The 20,480-nt window shown below is 34.3% G+C and overlaps 1 protein-coding gene across 1 annotated transcript in view; it reads left to right on the top strand.

Moving 5' to 3' along the window:
* ADAM23 (Disintegrin and metalloproteinase domain-containing protein 23) overlaps nucleotides 1–20,480 on the top strand; it is a 135,471-nt gene that overhangs the window by 39,740 nt on the left and 75,251 nt on the right. Inside the window, exons 3-6 of the mRNA XM_051208403.1 lie at nucleotides 7,667–7,800; nucleotides 15,761–15,840; nucleotides 17,814–17,895; nucleotides 19,748–19,863. Of these exons, the coding sequence (XP_051064262.1) occupies nucleotides 7,667–7,800; nucleotides 15,761–15,840; nucleotides 17,814–17,895; nucleotides 19,748–19,863 (412 nt within the window). The remainder of the gene's footprint in view (nucleotides 1–7,666; nucleotides 7,801–15,760; nucleotides 15,841–17,813; nucleotides 17,896–19,747; nucleotides 19,864–20,480) is intronic.

The raw sequence follows: 20,480 nt of genomic DNA on the forward strand, positions 1-20,480 counted from the left end.
TAAGCAATTGGTGAAAATGCAATTCTGTGTAAAATATTTTTTTTATCTTCCCATTTGGTTTAAATTTATCAAACAACAGAAGGCGCATGTATTAAGGAGAGAAGGAAAAGGAAATGTGTTAGTTTTATTCTGTGATTGCTTTGTTTTACTATTCTGTATATTTATATATTTAAATCTTATTCCCTCTTGTTATCATCCAGATCCAGACTTTTATCATATAAATCTTAATTATCATCGGTCTGTTATATAAAACATATTTCTATAGCGCTTTCCCTCTCTCTCTCTCTCTCTCTCCTTCCACACATTGTCGTTTAATTTTTTTCTGTCTTACCTCTCACTTATTATTATCTTTCATATTAAATTAGAATCATAACCAAATTGTCTTCAGGTGGTGTCAGTCTAGTGTACTACTATGCATATCACTAATTGTAGCAGATTGAAAAAAATTAGGAATAAAGTACTTTCCTTTAAGTATGATCGCTTCATACAAAATTATTCATGCATGCAAGCAGGTAGTATCGTCATCGTCGTTGTTGTTGTGGGTGTGGTGGTGGTGGTGGTGGTGTTCTGTTTTCTTTGAAACTAAAATATTTTGCCTTTCGGTAGTTTTCTCTCAGTCTGAATCTCATATGATATTTTCTCTGTAATTTCGCCTTCATTTTTTTCCTTTTCTCATCTTTGTCTTGTTTTAGTGAAGATATTATAAATTTTCTATTAATTCTTCCTTCGAAAAATTTATTTTATCGTATAATAAGCCATATTTATACATCTGGTCATTAATGTACTAAGTGTTTTACCTATATTCCGATGTGTTTCTATGCTCGGATTGTGCAGACACATATATACACTGCAGTACCATACTACCGTACCTCTGTATGTACACGCATACACATGCAACATATTATGGGAGTAAACTTGTTATTATTATTATTATTTTACAATATGTTCTACCTTATTTCAATAATAAAATATGATTAAGACTAACATGTGTATTTCGATCCATGTACACCTGGTTCTCATGTATTATTTGTCTTTCATTCATTTACTTGTTCACTAACCGACTCGCACACCCACACGCACATGCAGCGAGAGAGAGAGGGAGAGAGAGACTCGTCGACATTTGTTTGCGCATCACTAAGACAATAATTTCTCATCTAATCCTTTTTTTCTAATTATTACTATGTGAATTTTCTTTGTTTTTAAGTAATCAACCTGTTTATACGTGTGTTGTATCAACTAACAACAAGTGTTATTGTAGCCAACGTTATCGTCGTCATAATGCCTAATATTATTAATAATAACAATACTATCGAACGGTATTTGTGAATACTATTCCCAGATTTGTTTTATTATTATTATTATTATTGTTTTCACTGTCTTATTTACGAATTGTTATTTCAAATGAATGTTGATTCCTTCTTGTAACCTTTACCAAAAACATATATACATAAATAATCTATGACTTAATGTATATTCAACATTGATTCGTTGTGCGTATGTCCTCTGTATTCCTTCACATGTTGCCTTTGTAACTAATGTTATTAGTTTGTAATGTCTAGATTTCTTGGAGGGAGGGAGGGAGGACGACGTTATCCTTGTGTGACGTCTGTTTTTGTTTGCATTGTGTGCATCTGCACTCCTCCTTCTCTTGGTCATCGTCATAGATTTAATTTGTATTTATATTGCACTCCGTTTTTTTTAAATTGTTTCTTAGCTTTTCTCACGCGCTTTCCCGACTGAAACTTCAAAAACAAGTAATGGCCGAGAGATTGAGACTGTGTATATGTAGGGGGTAGAGACAGAGTGAGAGTGATCTAGTAAAAAAGAATAATTATGTCGTAACCATTACGAATGTTTGATGTTGTTGCCGTTCCCAATTATCCTGCCGATTACACATGCTTCATTTTGGCTATTTCCTTTTTTTTCTTCTTCTTCTTCTTCCCTCTCTATCTCTCCATTCTCAATAACATTCATCGAAATACGCCTCTGAAATCGTTTAGTTTTCTATTCACTGGTTGCGTTCTTAATTTATGCATGAAATTATGATGTAATTAATATTATTATTTGTAAAAACTGTCGTGTACATTTGAACGAATAAGTTTCAAAGTAGTTGGATTAATGAAAGACATTGTGGAAGAAAATTATGTCTGTAAAGTATCTCAGCAATTAAACTTTAAGTAAATTCAATGCTTCGCTCAGTAATCCGATCCAAGCTTTTTCACAGAAATATAATCGAACAGCTAAATTACAAATTATATGATTCTCCTGTTCACTGTGTGTACTAAACAGGTCATCTGATCATGTTAACAATGTTGAAGGTAAGAATTTGCTGTAGTGAGTATGCAAAATGTAGTGTGAAAAGGGGGGAGGAAATTGTGTTAAGATAACAGTTGTATGTATGTATGTGTGTGTAGATCTGATGCGCGAAGAATCCGTTGACTATACATCACCTCTGATAATTTGGTAGATGATATGAATCAAACATCTCACAGCATGAATAAAATGAAGATAAGTAAACAAAGATAATTGTTTGTGTTAATGTGTTAACTAAGCTAATTGTTCACCGTATATTTAGACAAACCAGCTGATTGGAACAAGTGAAACTAGTCATTGTTGTTCAGATAATAAGACATAAATTAAGCGCATTAAAATGTAAAATGAAGTTCAGGTTTACTTGTTAATCGCTAGTTGCCATGGCACAGTCTATCGGTTCAAATTATCATTCCACGTTAGTACAGATAAAGGATAACATCAAGACGAATCCCAAATTGGTTGAAGTAGTGGCAGTATGATTATTAATAATAAAGGTTAGGTATTGAGGAAAAAACCTATGAAGTGATTTCGAGACTTAGGTTCTACGGGAGGATAAAGAGTGAATGCAGCTGGTCCATGGCGAACTTTTCTGAGGCATACCACCCAAAGTCCCCAACCATTGGTTACGATAATCACACAGACCTCAAAGAAGTAGTCTTAACCTATAAACATGGCTTAGTTCTATTGACAATTACCTTGCGGACTGTTGCCATATTTTGGTTTCGAAATCTTTATTCTTCCAACCTATTCGTACATCAGACAACATCGCCCATCGATATAGGTGGTGGTTTGACATACGTAAGATATTTCTCTGTCACCTGAGATGATGAAGAGTCGCTACCTCATCAGTCGATTTGGCATATTTACCTGGTACTTTATTCTTAACCAAGGCATTGCTTACTGTGTGGTCCAAAATTATCTGAGCAATAATTCGAAGACACCTGCTGTCGAATGCACCAGTAACCTACAAATATCCTCTACACTTAATCGCCATGTTCCACATCCATAAAGTAGACTGAAGTGAACTGCTGTACAGTAAACTCGCCCTTTAGTTTGAACATGGATATATCGCCTACGCCATAAGTGACGCAAGTTGGCATAAGCCAATCGAGCTTTCTGAATCCGTGCCGAAATTTTGTCAAACACAAACAACGGTTGTCTGTTTAAACCATTCCGTGATGTAAACAATGAAAAGTTGACTAGTGGAATACAACTAATCCAAATGTATATTCTTTGTTTTATGAAAAACGTACACACTAGGTTTCTCCCTTTTTTTTTTCTGCTTAATTCTCCCCATTGTATTAACGTTTTTTCTATGATATTTAAACTATTACTATCCACCACCGCCTTTTGCTGTTATCCGAAATGATTTTCCTTATATGAATGTCACTATGGCTATTAGTCATTACAAAACGAGACGAAACAAAATAAAAAGTGGAGAATACACAATCCCTCATAGAATACAAAAATTCTATGTATTTTTTTCATATCTCAAATGGGTGTCTTTTTTATAGCTTCCGTTGTCTCAGCCTTCTGTTTCCATATAATAAATAGGATTATCATTATTTTGCCCATTTGTGTTTATGACTCAGATAGTCTGGGGATTAATAGTTATCTCGATGTGTACTTGTCATGTAGACGATATATATATATATATATATATATATATATATATATATATATATATATATATGCATTATCAGCTGATTAAACATACTTGTTGTGACAAGGCATTTACGATGATTAATATTAGTCGACTTGATAGTTAGAGTAGATTCTTCCCTATTTTTAAAACTGTATATATGTTTACGTTGATGTATGTGCATGTGTGTTAATATGGTTATTAGAATGAAAAGTCCGAAGTATGGAGTATAAAGTACGTATTACTATGGTCTTGTTGTATCGTCTACTTTATTTTGTTGTCATTCGTTATTATCACCAGTATTATTAATAATAATAATCTATCAACACGAATGTATAAAAATGAATTGTTTTTGATGAAATTATTTTGTGAAAAAGTATCCTATTTGAGCTGTACTAATGATCTCTTCATAAAAGGGAATGTTCTATAATTGCTAACTAATTAAATAAATTTCAGATGCAATTACTAATATGTATATAAAAGTAGTGTATAGCAGGGATTGGAAATGAAATGCTTACCACGTGCATACAGCCACTGCCAGGGAAGTCCTACTCACTGCCTTCTCGTATGTGTTGTTTGCGAAATTGAGCGAACGAAAAGCGAATATCCGGTGCTTTAACTAGATTGGTGGATATGGAAGATTCGCCTACGGGAGTTGGAAAACCCTCATTCCAAATCAATGGTGCACATGGGCTCCAGGATCCTGAACGAATAAATAGCGTATGAACCAATTATTGGTCACCGGCTACCATGGGACTGCATCTTCTGACTTTGCTCCACTTCCTTGTGGATTAAACCTTTAGGTCGAAGGCTTGGGGTGTGGTCCCTAAACAACCACCTGCTTCGATCTGAGCGCTCGGGCAGTATCATAACCCACACACAAATCAAATGACTTGTGTGGCGCATATGTATTTGGTTCCCCTTTTGTACCTATATATATATATATATATATATATATATATATATATATATATATATATATATATATATATATATATATTCAAATAAATAATAAATAAGTTTATTCCCATCAAGTATTCGTTCAATACATACATATAAAGCTTGGGATAACTGGATTTTCCCATGATATTAAGTAGTTTTCAACGATGCTTATATAACTATAACCTACATATATTAGATACAAATTAATTTACCGAATATGGAAATGAAACTAGTTTTTTGTTATTTCTCCCAGCTTATATCATCAACCAACTAGAATACTGACTGTATAAATTTTATTTTATAATCATACTGGAAAAAATTTTTTGTCGGAAGAAAACATCTTTCAAAAAATGGTTACATCGAAGTCACATTATACTGACTGTTTTTGGTATACTGTTTTATGTTTGCATGGTAATTTAACATGTGAAGTTAACTTTCTGATCCGAATTTTGTTCCAGCCATCATGTCTTCATCAACTGCTATGACTGACACATCCATATACTACATATACTTAATCACTGTCTACTTCGACATACAATGGTCATTGTTTTAGTGGAGTAGATTAGAAGAAACTTAAGATTGGTTGATATAAGATATAGAGTCAGTCCATGAAGACATTCTTTGATGCTCTGAACCATGTTGGTATATGTAGACTGTCTAGTTAAAGTCTTCATGATTATCATTGGGTAATATATTCAAAGTCGTTCTCAATAATGTATGTGCCTACCTTGATTATCCTCCCTTAGATATCAGTTTTCTAAAATTATCTCATATTTTTAAAGAATAAATTCATTTTATCTTTTCAAATCATATTATCAGATGCTTGATGTTTTCTACTACCACTGATACTGTTACTACGTATCGTCTACTGGACTAATTTCATCCCACTGTGTTTTTTAAAAAAATCATTTTGTTTACAATTTAAATTTACTCAACATTTATTTAACATCAATGGTTAAGATCATGAGTCAGTTGAAGCTAGACCATCATGGAAAACCTGGAAGCACTGGACGGCCGTCTCGTCCTATCGTGGAACTCCTCAGCAGTGCGCATCCACGACCTCGCCCCCTGCGAGATTCGAACCCAAAACCTACTGGCTTCGCGCGCGAGCACTTAATCACTATATCACTGAGCCGGCATCCAACGGTGTTAATGTCTAGAATGACTTTAAGATTAATATCATTGATGGATATTCATACTTTAAATTATTATTCGATGTCTACATTATAATCCACAACCATTCCGCTCTTTTTTTGCTACTGTCGGACAGTAATTCCTGTTGTGTCTTTTTTATTTATTAAAATTAATAAATAATAATATGACCATTATTAGTTGTAATAATTTCAATGAAAAACAAACAAACAAACTAATTCTCTCTCATTATACACACATTTCAAAGTTCCATATTATTCCCTCTCCCCCACTTGTGAGTACTATACATATATATATCAGTCGTGTGCACGTTCACGCACATCTATGAAACATTATGGGTGTTTCCGTCCATTTGTTTTGGAAAAATAATGAATATTAAAGATACATATTATTATATAAGCAAATGAAAATTTATTTTATATGAATAGAGCTATTTATCATTTTCATAGTCTATGCCGAAATTACATTTTTCGAAACAAAAAATATATATCGTAGCAACAGTTATAAAAAAAGGGGGAGAAGATTATTAAACTATTTTTTTTGTCATTAATTTTCGTCATGAGTTTTTTTTAATTTTGGAGGAAATCATGTCATATTATGTGAAATTAATCAATTATCATTGAGTAAAGTAACCGGTAGTATGATTGTATCTAATCTTGCTTAGTGATCGTTGGATTCGATTGATCAAGCTACAATACATCTATTAGTATCCAAGTGATTCAAACTTGCTTGTGTTGTATTGATATGTTATGTATTTGGAATTAGTGGATAAGGAACGCTGAACCTAGATTTCTTGTCAGGAAGGCGCACCTACAATTTGATGAGGAATTTACACTCTGTGTTAGATATGAACCCACCTCACTCAACTTCTCAGTGTACGATGTTGAGTCTAGTTTCCGCATTACAAATTAATAAATATAATTTAATCAACAAATATGATATCGGCTAATAACCAATAACCAATCAAACATTTTCCTCTCCAGAAAATCATGGAGTATTCAGTTTGATCCAATATTAGATTTTGGACTGGATGTTCCTGGGACGATTAAAATGACACTTAACACGAAACAACCATCCAGTAAGCCTTCAGGCATTTACAGTATTTATCTAATTGATTTCAACTCGTTTGATAGACGATTTCTAAAAGGTTTATTCCGATCTTTTCATGGAATCAATCAATTAAAAAGAAATAATCGATTCAAATGGTTACTAGTAATAGTAAAAACATCATACTCACTAGGCAATTTTGTACCTATATCTGGACTTAATAGCTTGGTGAATAACCTGTTTAAGTTTGAAGTGAATACGTATATAGTACATTTGAATCTCAATTTGAACATTAATACTGAAATACAAATGTATTCGTCGTATTTTAGATTCAACTGCTCTAGACACAATTCATTTATCCATAGAAGCAATCTTCTCAAGATGAATCTACATCAATAAAGATTAATCTAATGTTCATTTCTGAATATCAGCATCGTTCACGATTCAATAATGATATCAATGTATTGAAAGATTGAAAAATTGATTGTTTTTTTGTCCTCTTTTATAAATAATTTAATTTGTTTACTAAAAATAGTCTAATTTTTTTTTAAAATTTTAATTCCGTTTTAGATCCTTTACTGAAATCTGTTGTACAAACAGATTATGGTTATTTATCAAATGTACCATTACCATTCATTATATTATTTCCATATCAAGCAAGAAAATCACGTAATAATCATGATACATCTACATTGGGAAGACAAGTAAGCTCGAGAGAGAGAGAGGGTTTCCCCTCTAATTTTCTATTATTATTATTACTTACTTACGTCTGCTACTCCTCGTGAAGAAGCATAGGCTGCTTACCAGCCTTTTCTACCCAATCCTGTCCTGGACAATTCTTTCCAGTTGTTATTCATCCTTTTCATATCTGTTTCTATTTCCCGATGTGATGTGTTCTTTGGCCTTCCTCTTTTCCGCTTCCCTTCAGGCTTCCAAGTTGGGGCTTGCCTCGTGATGCAGTTTGATGAATTTCGTAATGTATGTCCTATCCATTTCTATCGTCTTTTCCTAATTTCTTCTTCAGCTGGAATCTGGTTTGTACTCTCCTACAGTAGGCTGTTAGTGATAGTATCCGGTCAATGGATGTTGAGTATCCTTACTTACTTACTTACACCTGTTACTCCTCGTGAAGGAGCATAGGTCGCTCACCAGCATTCTCCATCCAACCCTGTCCTGGGCAATCCTTTCCAGCTCCTTCCAGTTGTAATTCATCCTTTTCATATCTGCTTCTATTATCCGACGTAATATGTTCTTTGGCCTTCCTCTTTTCCGCTTCCCTTCAGGATTCCAAGTTAGAGCTTGCCTCGTGATGCAGTTTGACGATTTGCGTAATGTATGTCCTATCCATTTCCATCGTCTTTTCCTAATTTCCTCTTCAGCTGGAAGTTGGTTTGTTCTCTCCCACAGAAGGCTATTGCTGATGGTATCCGGCCAATGGATGTTGAGTATCTTGCGTAGACAGCTATTTATAAATACTTGTACTTTCTTGATTGTGGTTGTTGTAGTTCTCCAAGTTTCAGCTCCATACAGTAGAATTGCCTTGACGTTCGTATTGAAGATTCTCACTTTGATATTGGTTGAAAGTTGTTTTGAGTTCCATATGTTCTTCAATTGTACGAATGCGGCCCTTGCTTTGCCAATCCTCGCCTTTACGTCTGCATCTGAACCTCCATGTCTATCGACGATGCTTCCCAGATATGTGAAGGATTCTACATCTTCCAGAGTTTCGCCATCAAGGGTGATTGGATTGCTGTTCTCCGCTTTGAATTTGAGGACCTTGGTTTTCCCTTTGTGTATGCTGAGGCTTACTGATGCAGAGACTGCTGCTACATTGGCTGTCTTTATCTGAATCTGTTCACGTGTACGTGATAGGAGGGCTAGGTCATCTGCGAAGTCCAGATCGTCTAATTGGTTCTGAGCTGTCCATTGTATTCCGTGTTTTCCTTCAGATGTCGAGGTCTTCATAATCCAGTCGACCACCAGAAGAAAGAGGAAGGGAGAGAGTAAACAGCCTTGTCTGACTCCGGTCCTTACTTGGAATGCATCTGTCAGCTGTCCTCCATGCACTACTTTGCACTGTAGTCCGTCGTATGAGTTCCGGATAATATTGACAATCTTCTCAGGAACTCCGTAGTGTCGAAGAAGTTTCCATAATGTCCTCCTATCTACACTGTCGAATGCCTTTTCATAATCAATGAAGTTGATGTATAGTGACGAGTTCCACTCAACTGATTGTTCGACGATGATCCGTAGTGTTGCAATTTGGTCTGTGCACGACCGATCCTTTCGGAATCCAGCTTGTTGATCTCGAAGTTGGGTGTCTACTGCATCCTTCATCCGGTTCAGCAACACTCTGTTGAAGACTTTCCCTGGTATTGACAGTAGTGTAATGCCTCTGTAGTTTTCACATTTGCTCAGATCTCCTTTCTTTGGAATCTTGATGAGGTGTCCTTCTTTCCAGTCCATCGGCACTTGTTCCTCCTCCCAAATCTTTTTGAATAGAGGGTAAAGCATGCTTGTGGTTACTTCGACGTCTGATTTCAGTGCTTCAGCTGGTATGTTGTCGGGTCCTGCTGCTTTCCCGTTCTTGATTTGTCTGACGGCCATTCTGATTTCTTCCGTCGTTGGTGGGTTGACATCTATAGGAAGATCTGTGTGTGCTGCTTCGATGTTCGGTGGATTCATTGGAGCCGGCCTATTCAGGAGTTCCTCGAAGTATTCTACCCATCTGTTTCGCTGTTGTTGAATTTCAGTGATTGGCTTGCCTTCTTTGTCTTTGACCGGCCTCTCTGGTTTACTGTATTTCCCTGATAGTTTCTTCGTTGTATCGTAGAGCTGTTTCATATTTCCTTCTCTAGCAGCTTTTTCTGCCGTCGTTGCTAATTCTTCCACGTATTTCTTCCTGTCGGCTCTAATGCTCCTCTTCACTTGCTTGTTTGCTTCTATGTATTCAGCTTGTGCTTGGACTTTCTCTGCTCGTGTTCGGCTGTTGTTAATTGCTGTCTTCTTGTTCTTCCTTTCTTTGATCTTGTCCAGTGTTTCTATAGAGATCCATTCCTTATGATGGTGTTTCTTTAGGCCCAGAACCTCTTGACACGTTGAAGTCAATGTTTCTTTGATGCCTTTCCAGTTGTCCTCCATAGTAGTTTCTTCTTCCTTCAGTAGATCTTGAAAGGCTTGGAATCTGTTGTTGAGAGCTATCTTGAATTCATTGAGTTTGTCAGTATCTCGAAGGAAGGCTGTATTGAACCTTTGTATTGCTGTTTGTCCACTTGTCCAGTTCTTTTTAGCTTCAGTTTTAAATTGGCTACAACTAGGTGGTGATCTGAAGCTACGTCAGCTCCTCTCCTGGTTCTCACATCTTCCATTGTCCTTCGGAATTTTTTTGATGCAAATATGGTCTATCTGGTTCTCTGTAGTGTGGTCCGGTGAGATCCATGTAGCCTTGTGTATACGTTTGTGTGGAAATATTGTGCCTCCTATGACTAATTTGTTGAATGCACACAAATTTGCAAATCTTTCTCCATTTTCGTTCCTCTCTCCCAGTCCATGTCGTCCCATAATATCTTCATATCCAGTGTTGTCTATTCCGACCTTGGCATTTAGATCTCCCATCAGAATGGTGAGGTCCTTTCTTGAGCATTTCTCTATGATTGACTGCAGCCGCTCGTAGAATTGATCTTTAATGTCGTCGTTGCTATCATTGGTGGGTGCATAACATTGGATAATATTCATTAAGATCCCCTCCTTCTTTGTTTTGAATGATGCTTTGATGATTCTGGATCCGTGGGATTCCCATCCTACAAGTGCATTTCGTGCTACTTTGGACAGCATTAGAGCAACTCCCTGAGTGTGTGGAGCATTTTCCTCTTCGTGACCGGAGTATAGCAGCATCTCTCCCGTAGCTAGCCTTTTCTGTCCAGCTTGGGTCCAGTGGGTTTCGCTGATTCCCAGTACTGCCAAGTTGTATCTCCTCATTTCCGTTGCTATTTGGCTGGTCTTCCCGGTTTCCCACATTGTTCTAACGTTCCATGTACCTATAAAAATTTTTGCTTTAGTTGTTAGAAGGGGCATCGGCCTCGTGGCTTCCGAAGGAATTCGGCTTTCACCATGAAGCGTCATAATTCTTCTAAATGAAGACCTTCTAACTCTCAGGGCAGAGTTAAAATGGTCTGAATTATTTTTTCTGGTAAGCGTTTTTTTAGCGAGTTAGTTTTCTACGGGATGGGGACGCTAACCCCATGCCCAACCCTCCTCCTTTACCCGGGCTTGGGACCGGCAGTAACTCCAGAAGAGCTACAGGCGGAGTTTTGAGTATCCTGCGTAGACAAATATTTATAAATACTTTGTACATTCTTGATGATGGTTGTTGTAGTTCTCTAAGTTTCAGCTCCATACAGTAGAACTGTATTGACGTTCGTATTGAAGATTGTGACTTTGATATTGGTTGGGAGTTGTTTTGAGTTCCATATGTTCTTCAATTGTACGAATGCTGTCCTTGCTTTGCCAATTTTCGCCTTTACGTCTGCATCTGAACCTCCTTGTTCATCGACGATGCTTCCCATGTACACAAAGGAGTGATTGGATTGCTGTCCTCCGTGTTGTATTTGAGGATTTTGCTTTTTCCTTTGTGTATGTTGAGGCCTACTGATGCAGAGGCTGTTGCTACACTAGTTGTCTTTATCTACATTTGTTCGTGTGTATGTGATAGGAGCGCTAGGTCATCTGCAAGGTCCCAATCTCCTAATTGTTTCTGAACTGTCCATTGTATTCCGTATTTTCCCTCAGATGTCTAAGTTTTCATAATCCAGTTGGCCACCAGAAGAAAGAGGAAGGGAAAGAGTAGACAGCTTTGTCTGACTCCAGTCCTTACTGGGAATGCATCTGCATTATTAGTATTATTATACATTATTTGATATAGTGAGATTGATATCATATGAAGCCTCTCTATTGGTATATATGTATATAAGTATATGTCTTTGTGAATATACAGTTGAAATGACGTGAAAAATATAAAGAGTTATGAACATGAAATAGTTGTAGAAATAATCCATTGTTTTTGTTAATACTACTACTAATGATAATAATGATATGAATGTTATTTAGAAATATTTTTAGACAGACTAATATATCATTTATCTTCTTCGTATCTCAATTACACAAAATCGAGGGACATTACTGCTATATGCACATACCCATACATACTCCTATATATACACACACACACATTTAGTTCATTTCACTGTTTTTGTTAACCTTTCATTTTTACATTAAACATGAATGTTAATTCAATTTCCAATTGTTTGTATTAATCTTTTGTTGATATTTTGTTAACTGAATTTAACTCCTGTGTCAATTGCCTTGATAATACCCATTATGTCACATATTTTTATAGAATAGTTAGAATATAACTAATAGTGAAATTCATGTTACGTCTTATTTCAAACTTGTCGCCTAGATGTGTACACTTGCATCAATGTTGTTGATGTTCACACTGGTGGTACCTTACATTTCAAATGCCAAATGTATTATCCACTGAACTACTAAGTTTGGATGGTCATTAAATTTCGATCAATCCTATATTTCTCTCCTAACCAAATTCCATCTATTCTGTAGCAAACATGAATGCTTGTTCAGGCATGGATAATGTGATATTTTGAAATGGAGAAAGTATAAAATAATTAAGAAACTTAGAATATTGGAGAAAACAAATGGTCAGTGAATCTGGTTGGTGGACGATTATGAAGAATTTCGAACTCTGTTACTAAGTTTTTAACCGTTGGTTACAGTAATCACGTGAAACCAAACCAAGTAATCTGTAACCAACAACACGTCTCAGTTCAATTATCAGCGTTTCCATGGACTGATACCACGTTTTAGTTTACCCACCTCTTACACTAGCCATCTCAATCTTTTCATTTTCCTCATTGAGTTATATTTGATCCCACTGTTTATTTAACAGATAAAGTTTATACTTCTTTCTTCTCTATCTTTGTTGGTTTTTTGTATCTAACAGTTATCAAACGAATGATGATGACTTCGATTATATATGTTGATTAGTTATTGTTCTGTAGTAAATTATTCGTTTATAAAAAGCGTCCACCCTGTTAGCATTTACACAGTTATGTTCATAATTGGTTCGATAGTTAAAGCATTCAATTTTCCACGACTTTGTCTCGGACTCGAAGCCTATTTCATCTTCAGTTTAGACTATGGTTAATATCACTAACGTTCACACTTGTGGTGTAACTCGAAGTCAAGTACTCTAGTCTATACTTAGTGGTCAAATGATAATAATGATAATATGATCACTTATGATAAAGATAATATATCCCTTGTTGTATACACCTGTGTTTATCGGCATAGATATAATCCTGTTTTATTTTTTATACTCTTTTTGTCACACATACATACTGTGGAAATATCTTCAAATGTTGCTCATATATTCAAAAATAGAACGCACCTGTAAATCAACCAGTGTACATATCTTCATGTAATATATACATATAAACTTTTCGAAACTGTTTAAAGCAAAACTCTAACATATATGATATTCACTGTTAGAGATAATTAAGGTGAATGTCCTGTTGTGCATCTTTTTGTTTATATTTTTTTTCTTCAATTTCTTTCATTTGATTCTTTCTTTGATTCTTCTATTTTTCTTTTTTCCTTTGTTTTCTCTTGTTATTTCACTACTCAGTCTTTTCCTATTTATATAGGTTTAATGTGTATTATCGAAGTGATGACTGTAGAAAATGTTTCTCTGTATACATATGAATTGATAAATGTTGCCCATGGTAATGTTGTCTATCTCTACTTGTGTATGTGTGTGTGTGTGCGCGTTTGTATCTGTCTGTCTGTCCGTAACTTGTTATTTGCAAGATGTAGTTGAGACACATTAATCCTGAAATTCCTTTTTCTTCTTTAAAGCAAAAGTTTTTAAATTTTCTTGAAAACAAAAAAGAAGAGTGTAAATGTATATGAATAAATCAAATCAAACATATTTTGATGCAGTTTCATCGAAATGCAATTTTTACAGTAGTTTTAAGAGTAAAAGAAAGAGAGAGAGAGAGGGAAACGAGACGAAAGACAGAGAGATATGTAATTGAAATGATGAAGTTCAATTTCCACTTGCTTTTTCTTTGATAATAGGGCTGTATGTTGTGCTTTTCTTGTGTTTTTTTTGTTTCTTTTTCTTTCATCTATGGGTCGGTTGCTGTTAAGCATTACTTTGATATTCTTTTTATGAAAAAAAAACAGAAGAAAAGACATAAGAACTATGCTTTCCCAACTTAATTAAATGTAATGATTTAAGATTGAGTTTTCGGTTGGGATTAACTCAAGATTTGATTGAGAATATATATATTTTTGATTACTGATCAGTATGGTTTGTGTTGTAAATTGTAGACTGTTTGCTGTGATTAACTTTATTTTGTTGTGATAATGTAGTATGGTAGGTCTTTCTCTAACGTGTGGTAGTCATGTAGCAAACAAGAACACCACTAGGGACAATCGAATTATATTGAGCACATTACAGAATTACTTGGTAAAATAGAAAAACCATACTATAATACTTAATTTGCAAAATATTCAATAATTGTCTCGAACTTCGTTGTTCTTGCATTTTCATACTAATTGTTCTCTATTCCCGCTCTTCCTTTCTTGATCTTCCCCATCTTCTGCTGCCAGACATTACATTCCTAACTCGCGTCATATACTACTTATATCAATATAAGTAGCACGCACCACAGTCATACATTGATTATGACTAACTACAAACAGGCAAAATTGATGCTTGTACACATGGTAACTATCTATTTCCTATCAAATTTTTTGTATTTGTTTTATTCTGGAATCTTATCACAATCGATTTAAATCATGAACTGATTTGAGTTAGACCACATCTGAAAACCTGAAAGCACTTGATGGTCGTTTCGGCCTAGTATGGGAGTACTCGGAAGTGTGAATCGACGATCGCGCACGCGGAATTCAAACCCAGGAATTTCGTTCTTTTACGCTTGAGGTGACAATATTGATATTCCCCCCCCTAATAGTTTAGGAAAGAGTATTGTATTTTCATCTTTTTTATTCTATTAATTTATACATTTGATTTTTATGGTGATAAACCAATAGAACGTTTGAAAATGATTTTTAAAACGATGTGTTTTTAGGTAGGTATAGCCTTCTTGATTTTAATGTCACCTCGAGTCTTATTCTATTCCGTAGATCCATTCTTTTTTCTCGAATCACTTTATATTTAATGTTCTCTACCATCACTAATATTGTTACTTCTTCAACCTCTCTGAAGTACACCTTGATATTTTCGTCTCACTTTACCGATATGGTGTGTCGACTTGAACCGATCTATATTTTTGTTAATGATTGTTTATGATTGACTAACTGATTTTTCCTACATCTACTAGCTAATTATTAAAGTCGTGTGTGGCACATTGAACAGTGGTATCATTTTAACTTACGATGCATCGACATTCACCTGTTTCAATGTATTTTTTTCTGTGTACTTTTATATGATATTGTCTAATTAACTGTGACTCGATGTGTCCGACTGAACTTGTCTTGTTCTTTCTATGAATTGACGTGGATTAGTTTTTTCTCTCTCTCTACTCATATATATATATATCTTCTTTTGTTTATCTGTTGCAGGGTGGTTATTTTCAAAATACACGATTTTGGCTTACCATGTATAACCAACAAAAAATTGTGTTGAAATTACAAAAATCTCGGTATGTGTATGTTTCACTTTTGTTTATAATTGTTCATTCAGTTAGAGAATGTTGGTAAACTAAACTGACTGTATAATATTTTACTGAATTACTTAATGTAAGCGAATTAAAAATATTTAAAGACCATGGATTGATTAAAATTATACCAATGGTCTAGATTTTAAGCGTTCTTGTGTTCGAATCCCTCGTGCAGGATTATGGATACGTACTGCTGAGGTGTCCCACTCCGGGATGAAACGGCCATCCAGTACTTATAGGTTTTCAATGGTGGTTTAACTTAAATCGACTCGTGGATTCAACTGTTAACAATACTAAAATCTCCGCAACTCCCCTTAATAAAAAAATTTTAAGAAGTAAACAAAATATTTACTAATGATAATTAGTAAACAATCACAGTAGTAAATGAAAGTAAACATTTTTTGTGTGTACAAATAAAGCTTGTGAGTAAATGATAGTATCACGGTAATCCAATCAAGATAGTTATATCACAATAACGATTAATCAATTACTGTTTTATAGGGCTGCTACCTAAACGCTTGATAACGAACTACCTGGCTGTTTTTTTGTTTCCTCTGAAATTCTCTTACATTCGAGTCGTGTATGATAAAAAAAGGCGCGAATTAAGAACAGAAGCCTAGCTTTAATTTCTGTTTATGTATAGAGAACAATGGTAGCTTATTGATAACCTTTAACCTTTGGAAATGTTTGAAGGCATGTGAAATTCAGTAAAACAGTAATTAATAATCCAACCACTGCGACACATCCATTAATTTTCTAAACGTTGTTTTAACGTATGCTGACGTAATGAAACATTTTTAGCCTTCTTCTGGCTTCTGAAGAAAGTATGGAGGAATGCTAAAGGGCTCCTAACATTGTCCTTAACTCAGAGAAAAGATTTTGGTTGAGTCACACTCTCAGAACCTTCACAATCAACCTGTCCGGCTTAAAGGATGTTACTCTACGAAGAAAATAACCTTTAACACCATGAATGGGAAAATACAAACCTTCACAAATAAAATCGATAGCGGTTGCATGTTGATTAAAGTATTTAGTTTACAATTAATAATAGATTTTAGATTCGAATGTTACTTCGTTTATGGAGTTTCAGACAGTTGAATAATAGTGTCATTAGTGTTTCACTAATAAATAATATAACTCAAAATCGAGTACTTTTTTTGTTTTATTTTACATGAAGATTGAAAAAAATTATTTAAAAAGTTATCCCTAGCTACTTTGTCACTGACTTGAATGTGGCCCCCATTTAACGAGAATGATTCGTTATTGTGAAAATGTAACTTCTAAATGTCAAACAAAGTTTGATTGCGGAAAACACGTTTTATTCATTTAAACATAAACATTGTTACAAAGGGGCACCGAAATATAGACGCACCACACAATAAAAATGAGATTGTGAACAGATAGATAAAGGAAGAATAAGTCTAATTAAAAAAAGAAATATGAATAGAAATTAGTGTATGAGTATAAAACATTATGATAGTTGAAGAAAAATACAAACAAGATGGATTCTCTCAGTTGTAGAAGTTCCTTTCATTTATATGAAGAAACTTAAAGCAGGACTATCACTGACTTCTACTCCGAGCTATACCACTTAGTGTTAAGTCGACGTATAATCGCTCAATGCTTACTGGGTTATAAGTGTGAGGAATCAGGATTAGGATTTACAGCTGTACGTTAGGGTTAGAAATTAGATTCAATGTTTTCATCACGAACTGACATGAGCTTTAATGGCGAAATGTTATTTAACCAAATGAATGGATGAATTTCGCGCCAAAATCCATGACTTGTTTTCTCGAATCTGATTGGTTCGTCCATAAATTCCAGTCTTACTCGTACTCTGTTTTTTTTGACCATTTTTAAATAGTGATGAAACGTATTCTTCACATTGCTCAATTCTTTCATACAATATCTGATTAAATCATTTCATAATAATCTTCGTCTTGCTTACTTTTTAGAATATTTAGTGACGCCGGCAATTATTCCACCTTGTATTATCAAAAGAAAAACGATGGACATATGTATGAATTTGAATCAGATGTATGTTGTTTGATCTTTGTTTTCTTTTTTTACACAATAAATCATGAAGCATATTTACCCGATAGATTACCTTGTTGTTTGTCAATCATCGCCTATCCTGATTGATGAGCTACGTTGACTTGACATATGGGACACTATGTTCACGCTTGAAGGTCTATGAGAACACCAGTATTCTAGTTTCCTTTTCAGGTCCATGATAGAGAACAACTACGTTTTCATGATGTGAGAAACTTGAAAGTGTCAAACACTCTCACACCTCTAACAAAGAAAGAAAAATATAAAGGAAAATATGCTGAGAACTACAGTGGTTCCCCATTATTTAACATACGAGTACTTTGTATTCCTTTTTCAACTAACGCATAAGTTCCTACACTTAACACTATCTTGAAAACATTCAGTTTAAACAAGTCAAAGACAGGAGGGCTTAGTTACACCTATTTGGAAAATAAAGTATTAACACAATTTTTCTAATAAATGAGATCTACTGGTTTAATGTTGTTGGCTAAGATGCCATTGTAATTCAGAATCTGTCATATACATTACTTCATACAACTAAACATGGCGAAACTATAATTTATGGGACGAACCACTTAGATCTTGGATTTCGGCGCGAAATTCATTCATCCATATGACTTAATAGCATTATAACTTATATCATTCCGTGGTAAAAACGCTAACATGCAACTGTAAATCCTAATTCTAATTCCTTACACTAATTTATAATTCTCTTTTAACTCTAATAAGTAGGTGAAAATTTGCAAAATCACTCTAACATCATTCAAAGGTCGCCCATAAATTATGGTCTCACTGTAAACTCAAGTGAATTTGTATTATCTCAATGAATAGGAGGTAGAATTTGTGATTCGTCATAACTTAGTGTAAGGTACTTCTTCAGAGAATAGATAAATAACTGTAAAACAATCAAATATAACTTTGTTAATGATACTATTTTTTACAAATAAATGAATTATATTGGGAATAATTCCAATAAATGAAATTTGAATGATTCCAATGTTTCGACCCAGTTATCTTGTTTGAACTTCTTTAGTATAATAAGTAAGATTATCAAAGAAAACTCGATATTCTACGAATAAATCTACACTATAAATGGAGAAGATTGAATAATCTTTTAGCCTAGATCTATTTTTTAAGTGTTATAGATTCTTTGGTTATTTTAGTAAGTATTTTTATAATTTGGAGTAGTCTATAAAAGATAAATGTGAACCCCGAAACACTGGAATTTCATTCATTGAGATTATGACAGTCTGCTTGAATATCTGGATGACCTGCTCCTTTCATCTAGATTTTTCAACAAGTTACCTGTTTTGGCGCGTTTATGAAATGTTCGCGACTTTCCAATGTACGACATACACACACACTTCATGGTTGTTTGGCAATATGCATTAAAATGAATGAACATTATTCAGATATTGGATCCATTAACTAATAACATCTAACTGATGATCATTAATTGACAAGATTGATTATCTTCAATTCCCACTAAGTCTAAACATATATCGTAATTATGGTGTAATAACAATTCAACAATCCTGGTTAAATGATTTACAAGACGATTGGTCAGTATCACTACAACAATTCAATATTTATTGTCAGGATAGATTAAGTAATAAGAAATGGAATCATGTTGAAATACTTTGTGCTGAGAATTCTATATTGTACCAAAAATATGATAATGCATGAAGCCATTTATTATTATTTCCTACGTCATTCTTAACATAAAAATTCTATATATTCAGGGCTCAATTCCTTTAATACTATTTATTGAAATCATGATGATTATACTTGCAAATTTGCATTTATCGTCTATTTATTTATTTATTTATTTATACAGAAATTAAAAAACTGCTATTACACTGGTACAGTAGTGAATCAAACAGAAGATTATTTGAATTTAGATACTACTAAATCTACTAATTATGTTGCTGTAAATACATGTTTTGGTTTGAAGTAAGTCGATTTAATCTTTCTTTCCCTTTTCTTCTTCTTCACATTTCTTTTTACTTGGTACTATTGTGATGTGGGTTACTTATATCCACATAAGTAGTATATAACGTTGGTCAGGCATATAATGTATTTCAGTAAACGATCGATAAGGAAAGAACGGGAACCTAACACGATTGGTATGAAAATGCATGAACAATGAAATCTGAGACAATGGACTGATATTAGCAAAAGGAACAGTGAAGTTTGAGACGATGGATTGATATTTTGCAAATAACCTATGTACAATATGGTTCTCAGATTTTAGTGAGATCCTCTGTAATTGCGTGTCAAATACATTCGATTGTCCCCACTCATGTTCTTTTTCACTACACTATTAACAAAGCAACAATAAAGAACAATAGTAGTGTGTTGGTTATGATAATTTTGTAAATCTATTGGGAATGTTTAATGTAACTTATCCGTTCAATAAATATTTACCCAGAATCAGGATTTGTGGAGAACGTAGTTATTTTTAACAATTGGATTCATGAATTGATCAATATAAGACCAGCATTGAAAACTTGAATGCATTGGATAGCCAATTCGGTTTAGTATGGGACTCCTCAGCTGTCCATGTCCAC

The sequence above is a fragment of the Schistosoma haematobium genome, chromosome 7 (assembly GCF_000699445.3).
Source record: "Schistosoma haematobium chromosome 7, whole genome shotgun sequence".
NCBI lineage: Eukaryota > Metazoa > Platyhelminthes > Trematoda > Strigeidida > Schistosomatidae > Schistosoma > Schistosoma haematobium.